The sequence below is a fragment of the Sceloporus occidentalis genome, unplaced genomic scaffold, assembly GCF_023333645.1.
Source record: "Sceloporus occidentalis isolate IW3139 unplaced genomic scaffold, rSceOcc1.0.p SCAF_170, whole genome shotgun sequence".
In the NCBI taxonomy this organism is placed as follows: domain Eukaryota; kingdom Metazoa; phylum Chordata; class Lepidosauria; order Squamata; family Phrynosomatidae; genus Sceloporus; species Sceloporus occidentalis.
Window position 1 is genome coordinate 725,711 of NW_028317150.1, and position 25,396 is coordinate 751,106.

The window sequence follows — 25,396 nt, forward strand, 5'->3', positions numbered from 1 at the left end:
GGGGGAGGCTTCCTCGAGTTCCTTGCTCCAAGTGTGAGGCTCTTTTTCGTGCCTACCCTTTTGTGTGAGGCTCTTTTTTGTGTCTGCCCCTTTCTCCCCCTTCCCCCCCTCTTCACCCCCCCCCTCTTCACCCCCCCCCCCTCTTCACCCCCCCCTTTATTTGTATTTATTTTTTTAATTTTTTTTTGTCATTGTTTGTGCGTGGGTCATTGTTTTTGGTCCCTTGTCACTTCTGTTCGTCCTGTTCTTGTTTGTTGCCTTTGGTTCCTCTTCCACTCCCCGTCTTGTCGGGCCTTTCACTCTTTTCATCTGATGCTCCTTTTCATGGTCCTCTGTCTTCCTTTCTCTTCTCGGCTTTCATTTTCCCTTTTCCTTCTCTTTTTTCTTTTCTCCTTCTCCCTCCTCTTCTTTCTCTCCTTTTCCTCTTGTCTTTCTCCTTCTTGGGAGGTCCTGTTTTGGGTGCTGTTGGCTCTCCTTGCGGGGAGCTTACCCTGTGCTTCTGTACTTTGTAATTTTGATGGTTCGTGACCCGCTGCGCCGGGTAATTTTTTGTTATTTGTACCGTCTTGTCCTACTTCTGGACTCCCTTATATTTCTGTTTCTCTTTTTTGAAAACTTAATAAAAACGAATTTACAAAAAAAAAACAAAAAAAAACCCAAAAACGGACAAATCCATGGGACCAGATGGGATACATGCAAAGTTGCTTAAAGAGCTGGCAAAACCGCTAGCAGATTTATTTAACCAGTCGCTACTGACAGGAGTAGTTCCAGAAACCTGGAAGTTGTCAATTGTACTATGGTTTTGCAAGAAGGGTAGCAAGGAAGACTCCACCAACTACAGACCAAAATGGGCGGGGAGCGGGGCATGTCAAGACCCCGCTACCGCGAACCGGAGAATTCAGGTCTTGACCCGGAGAACCGGAGGAGCAGCGCTCACCCGGCATTCTCCGGGTCAAACCCGGAGAGTTCCCAGGTATGCCAATGAGTCTTAAATAAGTAGTTGTAAAATTTATGGAAACCATGCCAAAAGAAAGGATTATTAAATATATGAATGTAAATACCGTAGTTTGCAAAATGGCATGAAATTAATGCATTTTTTTATTAGGTTAATAAATAATAGACTAGAGAAGAGCAGTAGATATAGCCTTTCTATATATCAGTGAGATATTTGTCCCTGCCCCTCAAAAATTAATTGCAATGTTTGGATTGTAAGGCAATGGTTGAGTGACAGGAGCCAGAAGGTTGTAGCTAGTGATATTAATATTCAAAGGAAGGTTTTGTTACTAGTCGAGTACCTCAGGAACCAGTACTGGTTTTTGCAGATGATACAATGGTCTGGAACAGGGTAGACATTAAGGTGGAACAAGCTAAATAATTAAGTAAATTAAAAGAATGGTTTAGCATGTGGCAGCTGTGGTGTAATGTTGCTAAATGTAAAATAATGCAAATCCCAAAACAGAATATAGCATTGGCTGCACAGTTCTATCAGTGACAACAGAAGAGAGGGACCTAAATTAGGATGCCTTTGCAATGCAATAAAGTGTCAGAAAGAACACGTAGGATGCTAGGTTGTACAACTAGGAGCATTAGTAGTAGGAAGGTGGAGGTGATTATGCCTCTTAACAGATATCTGGTCAAACCTCATATACAATTGACATATGAGAAAGTGGGAGAGCAGGGGAAGGCTACTATAAAGGTCAATGTTTTGCAGGATAACAATTACCAAAAAAATACTAAATACTCCAAGCTATGTATAGCTTGGAGAAAATAGAAACAGCAGAGGTGACAGACAGATTTAAATTGATAACAAAGTAGAAGAGGAAAGTTTATTTCAAAGGAGGCAAAATGTGAGAACAAGAGGTCATAATCTAAAACTAGAGGGTCAGCGGCTTAAAGGTAATGTAAGGAAATTGTACTTTACTGAGATGGTGGTGAACAAGTGGAACAGCCTCCCTGCAAATCTGGTAAAGTTTAAAACAGTGAGCAAACTTAAACATGCATGAGACAGGCATAAAGCTATCCTGAATTCTGAAGATAAGACTGATTGATTATGGTCTGATTCTTTACATCAGGTAAATTGGGCTGACTAAATGGGCAGATCTTTATCTGATGTCAAATTCTATTTTTCTAATATTAATAAAAATAATAATAATGCTAACAATTAGTAATACATGAATTGTTGCCTCGATTTAGTGGTTGGGGTACAACCATTACAGTTCTAAGGTAAGTTGTTGTAAAAAAAGAAAAGAAAAAAAAATAAAAACTCTCTGCACTGGACCACTGGTCCAGACTTATCAACTTTCCTGATTAGCTAAGATGGCACAAGCTGCAGGCAGCACCAGGTAAGAAACCCACTGCATGTGTGATATGTCTATATATGCGACTGTGTTTGTCTGAGTGTGTGTAATGTCTGATAATAGTTAATTTCATTAAAGACAGGAGGCTCATATTAAGCGTTACTTTCTTTACTACTCCCAATAGCAGCAAAAATGGAGTAAACTTTTTTAAAACATATATAAAGAGAAAAAATGTGCATAACATAACCTAGATAACTGATAACCAATCACAGTGCAGCACAGGCTATAAAAGGTAAAGTCACAGAGTGTAGTTCCTCTTTCTTTGCTGCTCCAGCACAGAGATAAGTACAATTTTGTGTTTCTCTCAAGACAAAAAATTTTCTGGTGTTAGCCTAATTTCCTTTATATTTCTGTGATATATTATTATATTTATCATATTTACTACCTTTATTTTGAATCTCTGTACCTTTTATTTTATACATTTAGTCCCTGTATATTTGTATCTCCTCATAATTTGGGCGGGAAATATGAATATTTATTACTGGGCAGGCTCCATTCCCAGCTGTTACAGCGTTTTTCCTGTCAGAAATATCAGTTTAGCCTGTCAGCTTGCCTTTTCTTTCCCCTTAGTGTGGGAAGTTCATTTTTCTATTAGTTTTCATTGGCCTTTCGTTCCCTGTGGTCTTTTACCCTCAGTTATTAGTATAGTATATATAAGCATATTGTGGCAAAAATATTTCCCCTCAGATTATTATCCTTTATATCTGTCATGACCTCTAATGGATCTGCACTTTCCTCTCAAGAGGACTTATCTAATATAGTTGATAACATGCCTGAGGAGCAAATTAAAGCCCTTTTGGATGCCTCTGTCCAGAAGTCTGTTCAGGATGCTGTTAATGCAGCAATGATTAATATGCAACATACCCTAACCAAATCTGTTGCAGCTGCTGTGGCAATGTCTAAAGTTATGCCTCAGAGTAAGAAAACTAGTTTATCTCCTGCTGAAACCATTTGGTCTGTAGCTGATGTTAATAGTGATTCAGATGAACACTATACCCCTCGCAAAAAACTTGAGAAGAGGAAACACATTGACGGTCCCACTACTACTACTACTCTTCTAAAAAGTGTAACTTGGACCAAGACAAATCTAAGCATATGCTGCAAAGTTCAAGCAGCTCTCTGACGTGTGCACAAAGTTCACACAAAAAACCCTCACCCCGGGAGGAGGAAAAAAACCGGAGGTAAACCTTCTCGGTGAGAGAAACCAGACTCGTTTAAAACTAGTGATAGCGAGGTGGATGATGATAAATCAGAGCCTGATCATAATTCTGATTCTGAATGGGAGGATGCCGACAATACTGGTGATCCTTCAGAAAAGGTTGGATCAGATTCAGATTCTGGCTTAGTAGATTCCTTAGGGAATCCCTTTTTTAATCCTGAGAAGATCAGGCATCCTAGATCAGCCGAATGGGGCATTGGGGCCGGAAACCTTTAACCAAGGCCTCTAGGAATAAAATGCGGGCTGAATGCCCCCGTCCAATGTTGGACGCCAGAACTTGATCCGAAAATTGTCCAATATCTGAAAAAATCTGGCAAAGATCCCAAAAAAGGGATGGATAGCCCATTTAGAAATTGCCAAGACAGGCTTTTGGATTTGGTTGGACCTGTCACTAAAATGCTTGATCTAACCGAGGAGTCCCTTTACACAGACACTCCTGTCGATGTCCATGTTATACGTGGATGGTTGCAACGATTAATGTGCCTATTAGGGTACGCTAATGTGTCACTATCCTCTGAAAGACGTAGGTCTATCTTAATAAAAATTGACCCCCAATTGGCCCATATGGCCACTGAGGAGCCAGGACCATCTGCTGATGGCTTATTATTCGGGGATGAGTTTCTAAAGAATATTGGGAAATTTGTGGGCATCTTCTCATCTCTGGACAAGGCCCAGAAATCTCTAAAAAAGGTTTTTCAGCCCCAAATTTTTGGCCGGGCCGGAAGAGGAAGAGGCCGGTCTTCCGGCCGCGGGGATTCATTCCAACAGGGTTACAGAGGCCTTTCCTCCTCAAACAGAGGCAGAAGCTATTCCGGATATCAACCCGGGTATCAGTCCAATTACCAATCTGGGAACCAATCCTACCCATTCTTTCCTTCATGAGGAAGACCATGGCGTGCTCGGGGTCAGCGAGGTTTCGCTAGAACAACACCTTCCTCAGGTAAGACATTTTGCTTTGAATTCTTCTCGTGTTCTGTTGGGTGGCAGACTCGCCCATTTTTTTCCAGACCTGGTCAGAACTCAGTTCTGACCTCTGGGTTTTAAACACGATCAAAGGATACAGAATAGAGTTTTACGCATGGCCGGAACAGGTAAGTCTTCCGTCTCCCTTCCTTTTCTCCAAGGAAGAAAGCAGACTTGTAGACAACAAAATACAAGAATTGATCACCAAAGGTGCTGTCCAACAAGTACCTTTTCATGCTCCAGGGTTCCTCAGCAACACCTTCTTAGTGAAGAAGAAAGAACAAGGCATGAGACCAGTCATCAACCTGAGAACTCTCAATCATTGGGTGAAGTACAATCATTTCAAGATGGAAGGAATCCACTGTCTAAGGGACCTCCTGAAGCCTAATGATCTAATGGTGAAGATAGATTTAGAAGATGCATATCTTACAGCACCTGTTCACCCGGAATCCAGACCATTCCTTCAATTCATATGGAAATGGACGAAATGGCAATTCACATGCCTTCCCTTCGGTCTATCTTCAGCGCCTTGGTGTTTCACCAAGTTGATGAAACCAGTGGTGGCAAACCTCAGGAGCAGAGGGATACGTCTCATCATTTATTTGGACGATATCCTCATCATGGCCCAGGATTGGAAAACTATCCACATTCATACCTCTTGGACGCTCACTTTGCTTCAGCAACTAGGTTTCTGCATCAACTGGGACAAGTCGAATCTCCGACCATCTCCCCATATGGAATTCCTGGGGTTTACGATAGATTCTATTCATCAAACTCTCAGTCTACCGTCAACAAAACTAAAGATGATTCGCAAGGAAATCAAAGCAGTTCTTCGCAAGGAGAAGTTATCCCTTCGTCTGCTGGCACGAATAGTGGGCCTGTTATCATCTTCAATCCAAGCCATATTTCCAGCTCTGCTTCATTATCGTGCGCTTCAAAGGTTGAAGGCTCGACACCTTCGTCAAGGCTTAGCATATTCCGACGAAATTTCTCTGACCATCAAAGCCAGGGAGGAACTCCTTTGGTGGCTCAAACATATAACTGCATGGAATGGAAAAGCCATTTTCAACTCTCTTCCAGACTTTATCATAGAATCGGATGCCAGCCTCATAGGATGGGGAGCTCGAGCAGGCCAGACCTCTACAGGCGGGAAATGGTCCATGGAGGAAGCGGATCTTCATATAAATTGTCTGGAATTATTGGCAGGGTCCTTTGCTTTGAAAAGTCTAGCCAAAGACAAAGTCAACTGCTGTATCCTCCTTCGCATGGACAATATTTCAGCAGTTCAATACATCAACAAGCTAGGAGGCACATGATCGAAGGAACTGGCAGAGTTGTCAAAAGACTTTCGAGGTGGCAGAATATTTTGACAAACTCCAAAGGGGATCATCACCCACTGATTCTACAGAACAACCTTTCTCTCATGGCGTGGCTGATCTCCGGGAATCCGGTTTCCACGAGCACTTTTCAACATCTACTCATGAACTCTTATCAGAGGCATGGGCACCAGGTACCAGAAGTACTTACCGATCAGCCTGGAAAATTTGGGTTAGCTGGTGCGTGGAACGAAACTTGGATCCCGTATGTGCACCTATTCCACGAATAATGAATTTCTTGTCATCCATTTACGACAAAGGCAAAGCATATCGAACCATCAGTGTATATCATTCTGCTATTTCTGCTCAACATATGTTTGTGGACCAGGTGCCGATCGGAAAACATCCATTAGTCTGTCGCCTGATGAAAGGTATCCGTTTGAAGAGACCTCCTGTTCCTAAATATCAAGACACCTGGGATGTTAACTTAATCCTTAACATGTTTCTATCTTGGGGAGATAATGATAGATTGTCTATTAAAGATTTGACTTTAAAATTATCCACCTTGTTATGTTTGATTTCTTTTAAAAGAGTCTCTGATGTTAAGGCCTTAGATGTCTCAAATAGAATCTTTAGTCCTGATGGTGTACGTTTTAATGTCGTTAGACGCACTAAGACTAATTTAGCTGAGGTCTTTTACCCTGCTTTCCCACATAATCCAAAATTATATGTTGTGCAAATATATGAATCGTTGACTAAACCCTTGCGATCACACTCATGTACTCAATTACTCATTTCTTTTCGCAAGCCCTTTTTGCCAGTTTCCACGGCTACTATAGCTAGGTGGATCAGGTTAATTATGGCTAGGGCAGGGATTGATACTACTAAATTTGGAGTGCACTCTTCACGTGCCACAATGACCTCTAAGACTTACATTGCAGGCGGTAGCTTTCATGACATTATTAAAGCAGCCAATTGGTCTGCAGAGTCTACCTTTAAAACATTTTATTTTAAACCCATTCAACATGTTTCTAGTCACGTATTTGTATAGTTTTATTTTATGTCAGTGTTAGCTTTAAACTAGCATAATATGAGCCTCCTGTCTTTAATGAAATTCCAGATTTTTGACCGAATAGTGACATAAAGTCACAATTTTATTAAAGACAGGAGGCGAGTATTATCCCTCCACTTACTATATGTCTTATGACTATATTTAGTACTCCCACCGCAGTTTGTTATATATTTCTTAGTCCGGTTTACATTTGTTAATGGCATGTGTTTTATCCTTTCAGCTTGATTATTTTTTCCATGCCCTTCGGATTCAAGATTCATCTCTTGGATTGTCCCTCCGTTTTCTTCAAATTCCGGCTCCAGTACTCTTCTTATGCTGAGTTTCAAGGAAGAGATTATGGTTTTCTTCATGTTACCTGTTGTTTCATCATATACGGTCGCAGAAAGAAAGAGGAACTACACTCTGTGACTTTACCTTTTATAGCCTGTGCTGCACTGTGATTGGTTATCAGTTATCTAGGTTATGTTATGCACATGTATATGCACTTGATAAGTTTTTTTCTCTTTATATATGTTTTAAAAAAGTTTACTCCATTTTTGCTGCTATTGGGAGTAGTAAAGAAAGTAAAGCATAATACTCGCCTCCTGTCTTTAATAAAATTGTGAGTTTATGTCACTATTCGTTCGAAAAATCTGGAATTATAGTTAATTGTTTGAAGCTGCTCATGTCTTGCAATGAAGGGGGTTAATGGTATCAGACTGCTCATGTCTGGTAATGGAGGTAGTTAATTATATGAGACTGCTTATTTCTGGTAGTGGACATTTTATAATATATATTTTTAAATCTGAAATCAGCATGGTTCCTAATAATTTATATAATATAAAATGTAGTTATGTGTACAATGTATATATGTGATGGCAGAAATAAAAATGGGGTCCCCCTAGCCCTCAATGGTAGAAGCATTGTTAGTCATCCACAATGCTTTAATGACGTTTTAGTGGCAAAGATGTCGCAGACAAACTACAAAGAAACATGAGTAGAAGAGAACATCCTGATGGTGTGTATAGGGAGGATGGTGTGGGGAGGGAGGCCCAGACCGTTTGTTCTGTAAGGAGACCTAAAACTTCTGATGGCGGCCATGAAAACAGTGCCCGCATTACAAGGGTTATTTCCAGCTAAGAGGGCCATCCCTTGTTTATCTTCTGGCACTCACTGGAACAAAATTGTTTCAATCATGATTCATCTTCTTAGCTGTGAAACATTGTAGCTTTTAACACTGAAAAGTGGGACAACTCTGCTATCATGAGTCCCAGAAAAAAAATAAAAATGTGCAAAGGGCAGTTTAGCTGCTGATGACAATATTATGTCCACTTTATGGCAAAAGCATTTTTAGCATGACTGTGCATTTCAAGTGAGACATTTTGGTTATATTGGATTGCAGTGCATATCAATACAGTAGTGAAGATAAACTATCTCATCTGACATAAATCGTGTTAATGATGACACTTAATTAAAACCCAGATTATTAAACCTTCTCTGAACACTCCGCAGATAAAATTAGACCAGATCTGGCTCAAGCCTCTAAGCATATCCTGTTTTGACGATGAGAGATGATGCCTTTACACTCTATCTCTAATGTCAGCTTAAGCAGACAGTTTGGTGCAAATGGTTATAAATAGACTCATCAAGAGTGATTCTGGAATTGTTTAAGTAAATCAAAGAACTAAGAAAATTCCTTCTGGAGCTGTTGTGGGTTTAGCAATAGGGTACAATACATCTTAAAAATATTAAATTGTTTAATATACCGTATTTGCTCGATTATAAGACGAAGTTTTTTCAGAGCAAATGCTCTGAAAAATACCCCTCGTCTTTTAATCGGGGTCGTCTTCTAATCAGACCTCAAATAGAGGTTTGATTATGAGACTAAGATCCAGATCCCCCGCACCGCTGCAGGGGACCTGGATCCTCCTGTCTCCCCCCCACACACGCACACACTTACCGGTGCTTCCTGCTGTATTGCCGGGGCAGTGGGTTGACGTCTACGCGATGCGCGTAGACAACGTCCGCTGCAGCCGGAAGGAGGTGTGGCTAGCAGCAGGGGTTGTCTGCGTCCGTCGCGGATACCTTCCCCGACTGTCAGAGATCAGGAACTCTGATCTCTGACAGCCGGGGAAGGTATCCGCGACGGACGCAGACAAACCCCCGCTGCCAACTCCACCTCCTTCCGGCTGCAGCGGCAATACAGCAGGAAATTGGAAGTACCGGTAAGTGTGTGTGTGTGTGTGTGCGTGTGTGTGTGTTAAATGGGGGCATAGGGCATTTCTGGAATGCCTTATACCCCTATATGCCACTCTGGCACTTAGGGGGTTAAAAGGCATATTATGGGGCAGAGTGGCATATAGGGAGGTATAAGACATTTCAGGAGGCAGAGTGGCGTTAAGGGGGCATTTAATAGAGCACTCTGCCTCCTGAATATGCCTTTTAACCCCCTAAATGCCAGAGTGGCATATAGGGGTATAAGGCATTTCTGGAGGCAGAGTGCTCTATACAATGCCTTTTAACTCCCTTAATGCCACTCTGCCTCCTGGAATGCCTTATACCTCCCTATATGCCACTCTGCCCCATAATATGCATTTTAACCCCCTAAATGCCAGAATGGGATATAGGGGTATAAGGCATTTCTGGAGGCAGAGTGGCACATAGGGGGTCAAAAGGCATACCATGGGGCACAGTGGCATATAGAGGGTTAAAAGGCATATCATGGGCCTGGGGGCAGATGTGCGTAACTGGGGGACAGGTTGGAAAATACAAGGAAATAAAAACAAAAAAATTTTTTTTCTCAATCATAGCTTTTATTTAAAAAAAATAGTTTACATAAATTAACATTTACTGGTAAAACTTTTTTCCTTTAGGGTCGTCTTATATTCAGGCTTTTTCTTTTTTTCCTAAGTTTATATTCAGATTTAGGGGGGTCGTCTTATAATCGAGCAAATACGGTACATTCTTTGTTACGGTGTCTATTACATTAATTAATTTAAAGATTCTACTGCACAGCATATACACTGGTTTTATATAAAAAAAAATACACAAATCACACAAAGCATTTAACAGGGTGAAATTATATACAAGTGGATTATGAATTTACTTTTGTGATCTCCCTTTTATACCACTAACATTATATGACTATTTTATATGTGTTAATTATTGACTGACTAAAAATTGATACAATAGCTGTGAATAAAAGTTTTAAATCTGGACTGACAAAGCCCTGCTTTACTGTTTTTGGGGGTTTTTTTTGGCTGGCTCAAATGGCTCGTGATGCGCTATGGGCATTATGAGACTGAGTGTCATTGACTAAAGCAAACAGCTAAGCTGTCTGCAGTAACCTTAAGTCTGGTGAGCAAGGAAGGTGAGCTGAAGACATAATGGAAGAGCTGATAAATATGCCTCCTCCCGCCCACCCATAATGTATTATTTATGGATGTTATTATACAGTATAAATACGTTGTTGTGACTTTTGTTGGGATAAAGTTACCCTCTTCAAAGCAAGGGGTGAATTGTTAAGGTGTAATGTGATGTTTTCTGGCTTATAGGGCAGTTGACAAGGTTCTGTTAAGTTATTAGGTGGTTAAGTCTTTGGTTATTGTTTTGTTGGTAAACTAAATAAAAGACCACAGCCTGTTTTATCCAAGTTTGTTGCTATGTGTCTTTATTTATTAAGCTTTGGTTATGTCCCTTACAAGCTCATGAATTGCCTTATGAACACATTGTACCATATTTGCTCGATTATAAGACGACCCTGATTATAAGACAACCCCCCAAATCTTAATATTAATTTAGGAAAAAAAGAAAAAGCCTGAATATAAGACGACCCTATAGGAAAAAAGTTTTACCAGTAAATGTTAATTCATTTAAACTATTTTTTTAATAAAAGCTATGATTGAGAAAAATATTTTGGTTTTATTTCCTTCTATTTTCCAACCTGCCCCCCAGTTATGCACATCTGCCCCAGAAATGCCTTATACCCCCTATATGCCACTGTGCCCCATGATATGCCTTTTAACCCTATATGCCACTGTGCCCCTTGATATGCCTTTTAACCCTATATGCCACTGTGCCCCTTGATATGCCTTTTAACCCTATATGCCTCTCTGGCACTTAGAGGGTTAAAAGGCATATTATGGGGAAGAGTGGCATATAGGGAGGTTTAAGGCATTGCAGGAGGCAGAGTGGCGTATAGAGGGTTAAAAAGGCATTTCTGGAGGCAGAGTGGCATTAAGGGGGTTAAAAGGCATTTCACAGAGCACCCTGCCTCCAGAAATGCCTTATGCCCCCCATTTAACACCCCCCCCCCGCCCCGCCCCACTTACCGGTACTACTGAGTCTCCTGTCATGTAGCTGGGGCAGCGTGTAGACTCAGGCTGCAGACAGAAGGAGGCGTGGCTAGCAGCGGGGGTTGCAGACATTCCCCGGCTGTCAGATATCAGAGTTCCCCGCGCCGGCGCCGCACCGGTGCGGGGAACTCTGATCTTTGACAGCCAGGGAAGGTCTACGCGATGCACGCAGACAACCCCCGCTGCTAGCCACACCTCCTTCCGGCTGCAGCGGAAGTTGTCTACGTGAATCGCGTAGACATCTACACGCTGCCCCAGCTGCACCCCGGGGACTCTGAAGTACCGGTAAGTGGGGCGGGGGGGTTGAGACAGGAGGATCCAGATCCCCTGCAGCTGCGGGGGACCTGGATCTTAGTCATCTCATAGTCAGACTTTGAGGTCTGATTATAAGACGACCCCGATTATAAGACGAGGGGTATTTTTCAGAGCATTTGCTCTGAAAAAAACCTCGTCTTATAATCGAGCAAATACGGTATTTAGTTTTGCATCAAAATCTTTACACTTACCCCTATGAACTTTCTCAGGAACTCACTAGAGAACTCTATATCTGTATTGGAAAGGTCAGAGAAATCCCCCATCATGCCTTCTTCAGTTGCAGGCACATCTCTGTAGAAATTTCTTGCTCTAGCATAAAACTGCATCTCGCCATCTATTACTTCACTTGTCAGAGCATAAAGTTTCACTGAGAAAAAGAGACAAAATATAAGATAAATACCCACTGCAAACTGTGTGTTTTATTTACACAGTGACAAAATCACAATGAAATTATAAAAATAAAGCTTTGCTCTGGCCTATATTTTTTTGGTTATAGTTAAGGGAGTCATTCTCGATTGATATGTGCTAGTGCTGGACATCATAAGCAGCAGTTAACTTAGAAACATAGAAAGTGACGGCAGATAAGAACCAGTAGGCCCATCCAGTCTTCCCAACCTCTGAGTACTTTCCTTTAGTAACTGCCCTTATCCTATATCTAGCTTGGCATTATGCCTATCCCATGCTTGCTTAAATGCCTTTACTGTATTAACAGCTACCACTTCTGCTTGAAGGATATTCCATGCGTCCACTACCCTTTCCGTAAAGTAATATTTTCTGATGTTACCATTAAACCTTTTCCCCTCTAGCTTATGACTATGTCCTCTTCAGTATAGAAATATGCTTACATGATAGCAGTCTAGCTTCAATTCTTACCCTATTATCTCAACTGACATTACTCACAAGCATTATAGTGTGTGTTCATAAAATTGTATGGCTCACTCAATTCAGATGGTACAAGTCTATTTATAGGCTTTACCGCATAGCATTATGGTATTCATAACACATCAGTCAAGATCACCATAACAACTAATGGATACTTTCTCCACTTTCACCATATATAAATAGTAAGAACTTCACAAACAATGACTTTACACAGAAGTGGATATTATCATATTGTTCCGAAAGGATTTAGTCTAAAGAGGTTTGGGTTTTCACTCTATATATGAAAGTGGTCCAATTAAAGGTATCGCAAGTTTCTTTGGATGTGGAATTACTCACTTTTGATGTTTGATATCAAAGTAACAGCAAAAACAGATTTGCATATTAAGATCTTCCCAAATAATTCCATAATGGTGGATTATTTTATTACAGGCATGATCACACATGTACACACTTGAACCAATGGGGAAAAAAATTATCCAAAATATATTCATTAACTTGTCATGATTTGGAAACCACCCAATATGGCCAGGATTTTCATCTATTTTGACCAGTATAGGGCAAATATTGCAAGGCATGCATCATGTTTTTAAATTTAATTTTTTTCAAATTTGGCATTGTAGGCTAATAACTGCAATAGTTGTCACAGATACTGATTATTCCCCAAAAATTATATGTTTATTATATTATATATATATGTTTTATGAACAGGGATTATTTCACCAATTGATGCCAAATTTTGAGGTATTTTTATATTTTTGTGTTTTTTTGCATCTGTTGCAATGTTGCTTTAGATTTCATATTATATTTTGTATAGAATATGTGAAACTGCAGAAAAAAACACCTTTTTTGAAAAAGCTATGAGGGTAAAACTGGAACATGCGCATTTTAGTTTTCAAATTTGGAATTTTTAGAAATTGGTTTACAGGGACCATATACCATTTGGGACATTTTGGAGGCCCCCCACTGTAAATTACCCCTTAAAAGTATATGTTTATGAACAGTAGACAAGTCAAGGTGTTCAACTAGGGTAATTTTGACAGTTGGCAACAAATATATAAACATAATATAAATGAGAGGTTTTGGTTATAGAATTGGCCAAAGCATAATTAAGCTCACCTGCCACGTCAAGGCACACTCTCAATAGGGTGAGAACCTACGCTCACCTCCTACATAGTGGGCACACAAAGCAGCGTTAATTATGCTTTGGCCAATTCATATAACCAAAACCTCTCATTTATATTATGTTTATATATTTGTTGCCAACTTTATTAGGGTAAGAAGCGCAGACAGTTTTTGTTTTTTGTATACATTGTACAGCCAATACACTGTTTTTGCAGCATGCTTACACCTGTTTGGTAGGCCTCGTATTATACATTTGTATTATTTGAGCCTGTGACTAGCTTAGCGCACCGACATTTTTTCTTTTCCCAATTTCCCCTGATTCCAACAAGGCCTCATGCATGGTTCATACATTTTTTGAGGAAGCTATAAGGCCAAAACTGGAATATGCGCATTTCAGTTTTCAATTTTCAGATTTTCAGAAATTGGTTTGCTGGACCCATATCCCATTTGGGACATTTTGGAAGCCCCCCAATTTAAATTACCCCATAAAAGTATATGTTTATGAACAGTAGACAAGTCAACTAGGGTAATTTTTACAGGCTTGTTAGTGACAAGGTTAGGCCACTGACATTGATCAGGGAGACCGTTCAATAATCAGTGACTTAAAATGTCACCGGCAAGTGTAAGTGTGTCAGGTAATACACATCATGGCATTGAAGGAGTTAACACAGCACTGTCGCTCTCATGGAGTGATCAGGCAGCAGGGGAGGGTTGGGGCTGGTTGGGGCTACAGGAGAGATCAAAGGGATTGTGGGGGATCGTTTTTGCTGTTGCTGGTCTGTCTGGGCTTCCAGGCAGACCACCAGCAGCAGAGCCCTGTACGAAACGGGTATTAACCCCTAAAATACCGCAATCGCAGCACTGAAGGGGCGATCAGGCAGCAGGGGGATGTTGTGTCAGGTCCCCACACTTGTGTGGAGACCCAATCAACAAACAACCCCCTTCCCTGAACCTGCCTGTGGCAGCTGAAAACGCGGTTGCTGGTTTTCCTGCAATCGAGTTTTGAGCCTACAGAATCACTCCGTCTGCTCAGACACCCGGGCAGACAGCAGCAGCAGCGCCCCCGCGATCACCATGATTGTGGCAATGTGGGGGCATTTTTGGGGGATAACGTACCTGGTACGTCACGGTTTGACGGTGACATGTGACCAAGAAGTAGCAGGTACGTCCCGGTACGGAAGGGGTTACATAAGGAATTTAAGTATCTGAACACAGTCTCCTTTCTTTCAAGATAGTTCTACAGTTTTATTGGTTGTGTGTTAATAATATTATTATTATCATTTATTTAGCCCCAACAATTTATGTAGTGATTCTTACAATACATATATTCAAGGAGTACGACAAAACTACAATTGACAAAGACAAACTTTATGAAAAGAGGGGTCTGGTCGCAAGCTTATACTCTAGAGGAAATGGGGTGAAGAGAAACATAAGGTATTGTTGTGGACATGGATTGCATCGTCCATTATTAGTGATTCACGTCACAGATGCAATATCTGTATCTCCCTTTGGATAAACCACTCCCCTAACTGTGGCATACATTACAATACCAATTAGTTCTATTGTTTAAGAAGTGCCTTACCTCCACCGCCAGGTAGCACTAGAGAGTGAGTGACGTGTACATCTATTGTTTATCTAAGACCATAGATAATGGCTACCTACATGAAAAGCCATGTGGGCTATGCCAGGAACAATGGGATATCAGGAACTCCAGGAAGAAGGGGGAGGAGCAGAGGAGACTGGAAGGACAGGAAGGAAGCAGCATGGCAGAAGCTAAGGGAGCTGTGAAAGTTTGCCAGGGAAAAAGTATGAAATAGAAAGCTGCTCTTCCATCTTGGGCTAGTTAAGTGCCAAGAAGCTAGGACTAGTTAAGTGCCTAGTATTGTAACTAAGAATTAGAAAACAACTACTGAAAGAATCCTTTAAAGTCTTCTATATGATCCTGATATCTAGAGCCATTTTGGAAACTGAACACCAAAGGAGTCATTTGATATGCTGATACTCTCTGAAGTTAAGTACATATGTTATTACAATGTTATTAGAATATAATTGTTGACTGTCTGTAACTTTGTTATGGTAACCTTTTTTCGATATATTGTTTTTACCGCTAGAGGTATTAATAAAGTATATCATTATATATCATAACATCTGTTGGTATTCGTCTTTACATAATTTAACTGTATTCCTGAATCAAATTTATTGTTGTATTGTTAGATGTGTTTTGTCTAAATTGTGTATTTAAATATTAGCATAATTTTGCATAAAACAGGTCACGCCAACAACAGGTATACAATATAAATTACCACAGCAGACTATATACACATATTATCTTAGGTCATCAACAAATAAAAAATAAACCAAAGAAAATCCAAACCACAATTAAACTTACTAAATTAAAGTAATGTTGAGTATAATTGTCTAATTTTTTTAAGCAACCATTACATAAAATAATAAGATCAGGACAAATTCCAGAAACAAATATTATGAATTTAGCAATGTTCTATGTAAATGTGTTAACATAACTAACAATATGGATGGAAATAATGTATGAGACAGAATACAGTCTTCTTCCCAATCCATACCCTACTGGGGAAAAAAATAAACTGGCAGAGTAAAACACGACTGTGTAACATACTCCCTTTTCTATAGGCATGACATCACTCTAATGTTAAAGCAGACATTAACTGCCATTTCAATTAGCAAACACAGTAAGAGTCAGATACAGGGCTTTATGGTGCATCTTTCTGCTGAGTGGAATTGTAGACAGTTGTGCCATTATGTTGGAAAGATACCATATTTGCTATATTATAGGACTACCCTGATTATAAGGCAACCCCCAAAAATGTGAACATTAATTTAGGAAAAAAGAAAAGGCCTGAATATAAGACTACTTTATAGGAAAAAGGTTTTACTAGAAAATATTAATTCACATGTAAACTATTTTTTCATATAAAACTATGATTGCGAAAAATGTATTTCTTGTTTTTATTTCCTTTTATTTGCCAACCTGTTCCCAAGTTATGCACATCTGCCCTCAGATATGCCTTATACTTCCTTATATGCCACTCTGCCCCCCAGACTTACCAATGCATCCCCAGACTTGCCCCCCCCCACATGCTTCAGACTCCCTGGTGTCTAGTGGAGCCAGCCGGTGGACATCAGTACGATGCGCATAGACAACCTCTGCAGTTGTCCGGCACTTCTGTCATGTCACGCCGGCGCTCCATCATAGAAGCCCCAGCAGAAGTACCAGGCAGCAACAGAGGTTGTCTGCGCGCATTGCGCAGACGTCCACTGGCTGCCAGAGAGGAGGATCCTGGTCTCCTGCAGCGCTGTGGGGAATCTGGATTTTAATCTTATAGTCAGACCTCTATTTGAGGTTATAGTATACAATAACCACAAATATAAGAGAAGTGGTATTTTTCAGAGCATTGGCTCCCAAAAAACCTTTTCTTATATTAGAGCAAATACAGTAATACTCGCCATGCCTATTATTATTATTATTATTATTATTAAGAAATTTCAATCTGCAACTGTGTAGTATACATTTTCAGAAAGTATTTAATGATGCAATCACAATTTATTTACCAATCCAAAACATGCTGTTTATGCAATCCCGTGAATATTTTACACATATTTACTTGATAGTAATCTCATTCTCTGCAATCTCTTTTTCTGCCTAAATATACATTCTGTACATTCTGTATATACCGTGATCTGCTGAAGGCATTGAGCTGCATTGGCTGCCCTGTTATGTCTGCCTCACCACTGGCCCTCTATACCTAACAGAATTAAATTCATACTCCAAGCTCTAACTTTGAGCCACTCACAGCATGGCAACCCAATGTAATATCCAAATACTCTCTCAACTGCCCTCTTCTCTTTCCTATGACATGTATCTTGCCTAAGCTGCAATCATTTCTTCCTTTAGGAGTTGTACTTATTCTCTGGAACATTTTACGTCTTTTTGTCACTCCTCTAATTTTTTCACTCTTGGAATGCTCTCTGAAAACCACCTGTTCAGAGAAGCAAGCAATATATCCTACACTAAAATTAAATACTCCTTAACCAATCAATTACTGTCCTAACACCGGGTTAGCCCCCCCCATATTAAGAAGTTTTACAAACACTGTGTCTCATCGATTACTGCCTGTTTTCTTCAAATTTGGTGTTGCCCTGTTTTTTCGCTCTGTTTTGGGCGGGCGGCGGGGCGTTTCTGGTTTTGTTATACCTGGTTCACCTGTAGAGCCTTTGCCGCTCTTTGACCTCTTTGCCTGTTTAGTTCTCTGCCCCACGGGGCTTGGTGTCACGACCTGTTTGCTGGGGACCCCGCTCGCCTTCCTTGGGGGTGGGAGTCTGCCCGGCACTTGACACATTTTTCCCCACACACTACACGTTTCCCACACTTTCCTCCTCCCCGCCCCGGCTTTCCCTTTCCCCCACCCCCCCCTCTCCCCTCCACGATTCTGAGATCTCTTTCACATATAGGCTTTCATGGCGTTCCAGCCTGCTCTGCTGACTATTTATTCTGTTAACGCACAGGGTCTTAATACACCCGAAAAACGGTCCAGGGCTCTGAGAGAATTTAAGGCGCATGATGCCTCTGTGGTGCTGCTTCAGGAGACCCACTTTAGGGAGGGCCAGGCCCCTAGCCTCAGGAATTCCCATTACCCTCTGGGATATTTTAGTAACAATCCGGAGTCTAAGACCAAAGGTACCGCTATACTTATCTCCAGCAGGGTCCCGTTCGTTGTAAAGGATACTCTCCTTGACCCCGCGGGTCGTTTTACCTTCGTTAAAGGCCACGTAGCGGAGGCTCTTTACACCTTCGCTAGCATATATCTCCCTAACAGGGCTCAACACTTGGCTCTCCGCTCTATTGTGGCATCCCTCTCTGCTTTTGGAGAGGGCCTCGTGGTTCTGGGGGGGGACTTGAATGTCCCCCTTCTGCCAGAGGCTGATACATCCTCTGGTTCTAGTTGTGTTCCGGTGAATCAGCTGCGCTCTGTTCGCAAGACTCTTGCCGAGCAGCGCCTGATTGACTGCTGGCGTTCTGTGTACCCGACGACCCGTGACTTCACTTTCTATTCATCGCCCCATGCTTGCTATTCTCGCCTGGATTACATATTTCTTTCTCAGACTCACCTCGACCTGTTGCAGACGGCTGCTATCCTGCCGATGACCTGGACTGATCATTCCCCGGTCACCATCACGCTAGACTCCCAGCTGTGTAGGGCCAGGGAGTGGACGTGGCGACTTAACGATTCTTTCTTACTGGACGAGGCCCTGGTTTCCCAGACGGAGACAGAATTGCAGCGTTATTTCCAGGACAATGCTACGCAGGGGATGTCCCCTCTGGTGGTGTGGGAGGCTCACAAGTGCGTGCTCCGGGGTTTTTTCATACAACAGGGTGCGCGGAGGAAGCGGGAGCGTGCGCTGGAGATTGATAGGCTGACCACGCAAATTCAGCACTTAGAATCCACGCACAAGGATACCCTAGACGATGAGACCTATGCTGAATTGACTTCCCTACGGGGTCGTTTATCTGACATTCTAAACTCTCGGTTTCGGCGGGCCTCCTTGTACAGCCAGCGTTTTTTCAGGGAGCACGGCAACAAATGCGGCAAATTGTTAGCCAAGATGATTAACCCCCTTAAGCGTACCACTTATATTCCTAAAATCCGGACGCCCACCGGGGATTTGTCCCCGTACCACTCTAAGATAGTTGATGCGTTCCACGCATACTACTCCTCCCTTTACGGGTCCACACGGGTTTCTGACGGCGAGGCCCATCACGCTCACCGGGCCCGTATCAACAGCTATCTTGCGGAACATGGTGTGCGTAGGCTTACTCGCGAACAAGCGGAGTCCTTGGAGGACCCGTTCACGGCTGAGGAGCTCTCCTTAGCTTTGAAGGCCACTCAGCGGGGCAAGTGTCCGGGCCCGGATGGTCTACCCCTGGGGTACTATCGCACCTTTTCGGCGCACCTTTTCCCTCATCTGCTTGCGGCGCTTAACGCCCTCCGCGATGGCCACGGGTTCACCCCCCAATCATTGGCTGCCACGATCACGGTTATTCCGAAGGAGGGTAAGGACCCTGGTCTGTGTCAAAGTTACCGACCCATCTCGCTCCTCAACGCCGATTTAAAGCTCTTCGCTAAGATGATGGCTTTGCGCCTGGCTCGCTTCCTGCCGCAGCTGGTTCACCCCGACCAAGCGGGGTTCATCCCTCGGCGTGAGGCGCGTGACAATACCACAAGGCTTCTCTCCATCGTCCACAGGGCGCGGGCGGACACCCGTAGTATTTTATTTTTATCGACCGACGCGGAGAAGGCCTTCGATAGGGTGGACTGGGTGTTCTTGGAGGCTACCCTGGTGCACCTGGGCCTGGGTCCCTCAATGCTGACTTGGATAGGGGCCCTTTACTCCTCGCCGACCGCGCGAGTTCGGGTTAACGGCGCTTTATCCCCCCCATAGCGATAAGGAACGGGACTAGACAGGGGTGTCCCCTGTCCCCGATGCTTTTTGCTCTGTCTTTGGAACCTTTCTTGGAGGCCATCCGCTCGGACCCGAACATATTGGGGTTCCAGGAAGGCGGTAGACATCACAAGGTAGCGGCCTATGCCGACGACCTTCTCTTTATTGTGGATCGCCCCAGTATTACGCTCCCGAATATCCTCGCAGCGTTTCGTTTATACGGTGAGCTGTCCAACCTTAAAATAAACTACCAGAAGTCTGAAATCTTGAATGTCTCCCTGCCCCTGCGGGAGGCGACCGCGCTCCTCCCTTGTTTCCCCTTTAGGTGGTGCCCGGAGAAGCTGAAGTATTTGGGGATCCGGCTAACCGCCGACCCTGCCCGCCTTTACCATGTGAACTTTGCGCCATTTCTCACCACCCTGTCCGGGGACCTGCGGCGGTGGACGCCGTTGTATCTCTCATGGATAGGACGAGTTATGTTTACCGCGGGTGCTGTATTTGTTCCAGACTCTTCCGATTCGGGTCCCGCAAGAGTTTTTCCGGACGCTGCGGTCTTTGGTCACAAGGTTTGTCTGGGGCAATAAGAGCCCTCGGCTGTGTTTTTCTCAGCTCACGAGACCCAAAGCCTCGGGCGGCCTTGCCTTGACGGATTTTCTAGGGTACTACCGGGCTGCCCACCTGCTTCGTATTTTGGAGTGGGGTGCCGTTGGCCCCCTCACTAAGCCGTGGGTCGCTCTGGAGCTTGGCGATTTGAGGGGACGTGTGTTTCATGCCTTGTGGGGCCCTGGTGGTGGCGTGTCGCACCCCTTCATTCGGGCGACCTTGGCGGTTTGGAGGGATGTGTGCCGGCGTGCCCGCCTCTCTACTGTGCCCTCGCTGCCCCTTTGGGGGAACCCAGATTTTGCGCCGGGGTGCGTGGGGGGCCGACTGGACTTCCTCGGGGTCCCTGTCCCTGTCCGGGTCCGGGCACTCCTGGGGGAGGGGGGTCTGTTATCTTTGGAGTCTTTGGTGCCGGGCCGCTCGCCTACTTGGCTGGAGCGCTTTACATACCACCAAATTAGGCACTACCTCTCCACTTTGCCACTTGGGGACCGTCTCTTCCGGCCTCTCACGGGCTTTGAAACCTTGTTCACAAGAGACCACCCACCGGAGAGGGCCGTCTCCCTGCTCTACTCCTTGCTTTTGACTGCGACTCACACGACTCGACCGCCCTTTTGCGCAACCTGGGAGTCCATCTGCGACGTTCGGCTTTCCGACGCTGACTGGGATAAGATTTTCATTTTCACCCACAAAAGTTCTAGGGCGACTAAGACGCAGGAGACTAATTATAAGTTGCTGACGAATTGGTACAGAACGCCGGAGAGGCTCCATAGGATGTTTCCGGGCACCTCTGATAGATGTTGGAGGTGTGATGGGGAGGTGGGTACCCTGCTACACATATGGTGGTCATGCCCTCTGATACAGCCCTACTGGAAAGAGGTTCACCGGGTGATTTCGGAGCTCTCTGATTCCCCCCCTCCCTTCCAGCCTCTGCCCATGCTCCTACACCACACATCCTGCTCACTCTCACATTACAAACGATCTGTAGTGCGGCATCTGCTTGACGCTGCTAAAAGCCTTATACCCCTACATTGGAAAGGTCCACACCCTCCCTCTCATCGGGACTGGGTGGCAAGGGTGGAGGAGATCAGGAGGATTGAGGATCTTTCTGCATCGACTCCGAAACTCAGGGAGGCCTACACGGCCACTTGGTTTTATTGGTTGTCCTCTTTTGTTGGGCATGATGCATAGATGCCTTATACTGTCGGGCTGTTTGGCTGGTCGGCGTACTTACCTGCGATGTGTATGGGGCTGTCTTGCTCTGTATGCTCTGCCACTGTTACGAATTTTTGTGATACTACTCTCTGTCGTCTGTGGACCGCCCGCTGTTCCCGTGTACTTGTAGACGGTGCCTGGCATTGTGTTCTTGCATTCCTTTGTCTCATACCATGTGTTCCTGTCTCTCTATGTCCCCACCCCCCCACCTTTTCCTTTCTGTACCCCTACCCCCTCTCCTTCCCAAAATGTTTGAAAAACTGAATAAAACACGATTTTGAAAAAAAAAAAAAAGAAGTTTTACAAAAGATCATTGCATTTGTTAGATCAGGTTTGATCAACTGTTTTTTTCATTAGATCTACTCTAAAATAGGCAATATTAACAATCTTTTTCAGCTGTAGCCAGTCCCCCCTCAACAAAAATTTCAACAAAATGTTACTGATTATGATAGCTCCGCATTAGATCAGGTTAGATCAGACAAAATGGGGGGCCAACCCGTATGTATTCTCATCCCCCTCACACAAAATAGGATTGTGAATACCGCCACCTGCGTAGTAGATCTAATAAAAAAAACAGTTGATCTTATCAGATCTAACGAATATCTACCAAAATCCATTAAAAAATTCCAAATTTCAGTTGAGGGTGTGAATAGGATTGTGAATACCGCCTCCTGCGTGATAGATCTAACGGAACAAACTGTTTATCTAACCGGATCTAACAAATATCTACCAAAATCCATAAAAAAAATTCAAAAATTCAGTTGAGGGCGGGCCAACTCGTATGTATACCCATCCCCCGCACACAATATAAAAAAAAATCCAAATTTCAGTTGGATTAAATATGCAATATCTCAGTAATTAGACTAGATCTAACAAAAATGTTGTCTGATCAAACCTAATCTAACGCGGAGCTATCATAATCAGTAACATTTTGTTTAAATTTTTGTTGAGGGGGGGCTGGCTATGGGTTATCCCCCCCCGAAAAAGATTGTTAATATTGTCTATTTTAGAGTAGATCTAATGAAAAAAACAGTTGATCAAACCTGATCTAACAAAGATCTAACAAATGCAATGATCTTTTGTAAAAATTCTTAATATGGGGGAGCTAACCCGGGGGAGGTGTGTACATTTCATTAATCACACCTGAATTCTGTTTGGCGTCTTGGTGTATTCAGAAGAGCTAGCTGGCCAACAAATGCATGTATGGCAAATCATGATGAACATTTCACATTAGTTGAATTTATATTGAAGTGTTACTCTCTCTTGCAAATGCACTTGGTATGCTGTAACTATGAATTAATCATTTGCAAAGCTAATGCCATGTTCGGAATGGCATCTTGAAATAGTTTGATCTTGCCAGGGGCTTACTCTATCATCTTTTATTCACAGGGGGGGCTGGCACCATTCAGTCCTGTACAGTGCACAGTTAGAGAAAAGAAAGCAATAAAAAGGTACATAGAAATGATTCACTTGGGATGTACATTCTGCCTTAAGTTGTTCAAGGGCTAACTGTGCCTATGGCCCACTTGTCAACCTTCCCCTGAGTACCCTAAATGCCCCTAATTCAATTGAAATCAGTAAAATTAAACAGGAATATTTGTATATAGTTTTAAAATACTGGTCAGGTTTTGCAAAAAAATAAAAAAAATACATTTTATAATTTATTTGTGCTTAATATTTGCTTTAGTACATCTTTAGTGGCCTTGATTTTAAAAGTGTATGTAACAGCAAACTTGCTATTATTGGTCCACCTCAATAAACAGTGAATTGGCACAACTGCACTAACTTGGGTGATACTGCTAAACATAAAATTGTGTTTCTTTCTGGAGATGCTTTACCAAAGCTTCTGGTACTATTTTTTTGTGTAATAAAAATTCCCACCATAAAGACTGGTTGTAGAATAAGTGCATACAAAAGTGTTAAAATACCAGCACTTGACATTCCCTGGGTTGTCTAGTTTTCTAGGGTAAATTGAACTGGCTGCCAAGTAGGACATGGGTGCAGGATGACCAATGTAGAAATTCTTTTAGCCTCCAAACAAGCCAACAAACGTATGCGTTGGTGGTATCATTGTACTCAGGAAATGTTGGGTGTTTGGCATTGACATATAGCAGGAGCTGTAAATTCATACTTGAAGTCAGGGGCGTACTTAGAGTATTTGGCACCAGGGCTGGATCCTGTATATGCCCCCCCCCACACACACACAAAAAAAAATTATTGACAAGCGGAAAAAACAAAAAATCTGAAAAATAAATTAACATTTACTGAACAGATTTGGTAGAGTATAACTCCCATTATAATATACTGAGCCAGACATTGATGGTGGTGCAGCATAGCCCCTATCACTATACACTATACAAGACTTTGACGTGGTAGGCCTCTGCCACTAAAACAGCCTGCCTGTGCCACCACTGCCCCTTTAGCAGCCTGTCTGTGCCACCTCTGCCCACCTAAACAGCTGCCTGTGCCAACTCTGCCCCCCAAACAGCCAGCCTGTCGAATTTCTGCCCCTAAATACTCACTCATTCATTCACCCATTCACTCTCCCGCACCCCCTTACCTCTCAGAAAGAGGGGCTGCTCAGAGGTCTATGAAGCCCAATTGCCACCTAACACAGGCCCGCAGCTTACCGCTGTGGGGCCTACACACTGTGTGAGGAAATAGGAACCTGGGTGGCAAAAGAGTTTCCTCGCAAAGCTGTAAGCTGCGGGCCCGCATTAGGCGGCCATCGGGTCGCAAAGACATCTGCTCAGCCAGCCCCAGGCCCACCGGGTACCACCCTGACGAGTGGCACCCCATTAGGTACGCTACTGCCTTAAGTATAATGTGTGTGTGAAAAATACACAAAATAAATTACTACCACAAACTTTAACAAAGGCTGGTCGTAGAATCAGTGCATGGAAAGCATTAAAATACCACCATTTGAAATAAACTGTATTGTCTATTTTTTTAAAAAATATATGGTTTGTTGGGGTTTGGACATTTAAGAAATACAATGAATGAGTTTTATAATTCTGCCATTAGTTATAAAAAGTGTTACATTTAGCAGAGGAGGTAGGATTTCACCTTTAACCATGCTGAGTTGACATTGCATAAATAATTACCGTATTGGCTCGGATATAGGCCGCCCCCGTATATAGGCCGCACCCTAAAAGTTTGGTGCTTTTTTAAAGAAAAAGTTTTTTTCTTTAAAAAAGCACCAAAAAAACATGCTGCCACTCTGTCTCCCCCCCCCCCGAGATATGCTGCCACTGTCCTCCCTCCCCGAGATATGCTGCCACTGTCCCCCCCCCCCCCCCCGAGATACACTGCCACTGTCCTCCTCCCCCCCCCGAGATATGCTACCACTGTACTCCCCCCGAGGTATGCTGCCACTGTCCTCCCTCCCCGAGATATGCTGCCACTGTCCTCCTCCCCCCCCGGAATATGCTGCCACTGTCCACCTCTGCCCCCCCCGACTTACCGGAGCAGACTCCCGGGTGTCTTGCGGGGCCGGCGGGGGACATCTACACAATACGCGTATA

General features: G+C 43.1%; 1 protein-coding gene across 1 annotated transcript in view; it reads right to left on the reverse strand.

Annotated features, from left to right (window-relative positions):
- The window catches only part of LOC149279331 (N-terminal Xaa-Pro-Lys N-methyltransferase 2-like), a 65,755-nt gene that overhangs the window by 38,631 nt on the left and 1,728 nt on the right, over nucleotides 1-25,396 (reverse strand). The window contains exon 2 of the mRNA XM_089501315.1: nucleotides 11,768-11,943. Within this exon, the coding sequence (XP_089357441.1) occupies nucleotides 11,768-11,943 (176 nt within the window). The remainder of the gene's footprint in view (nucleotides 1-11,767; nucleotides 11,944-25,396) is intronic.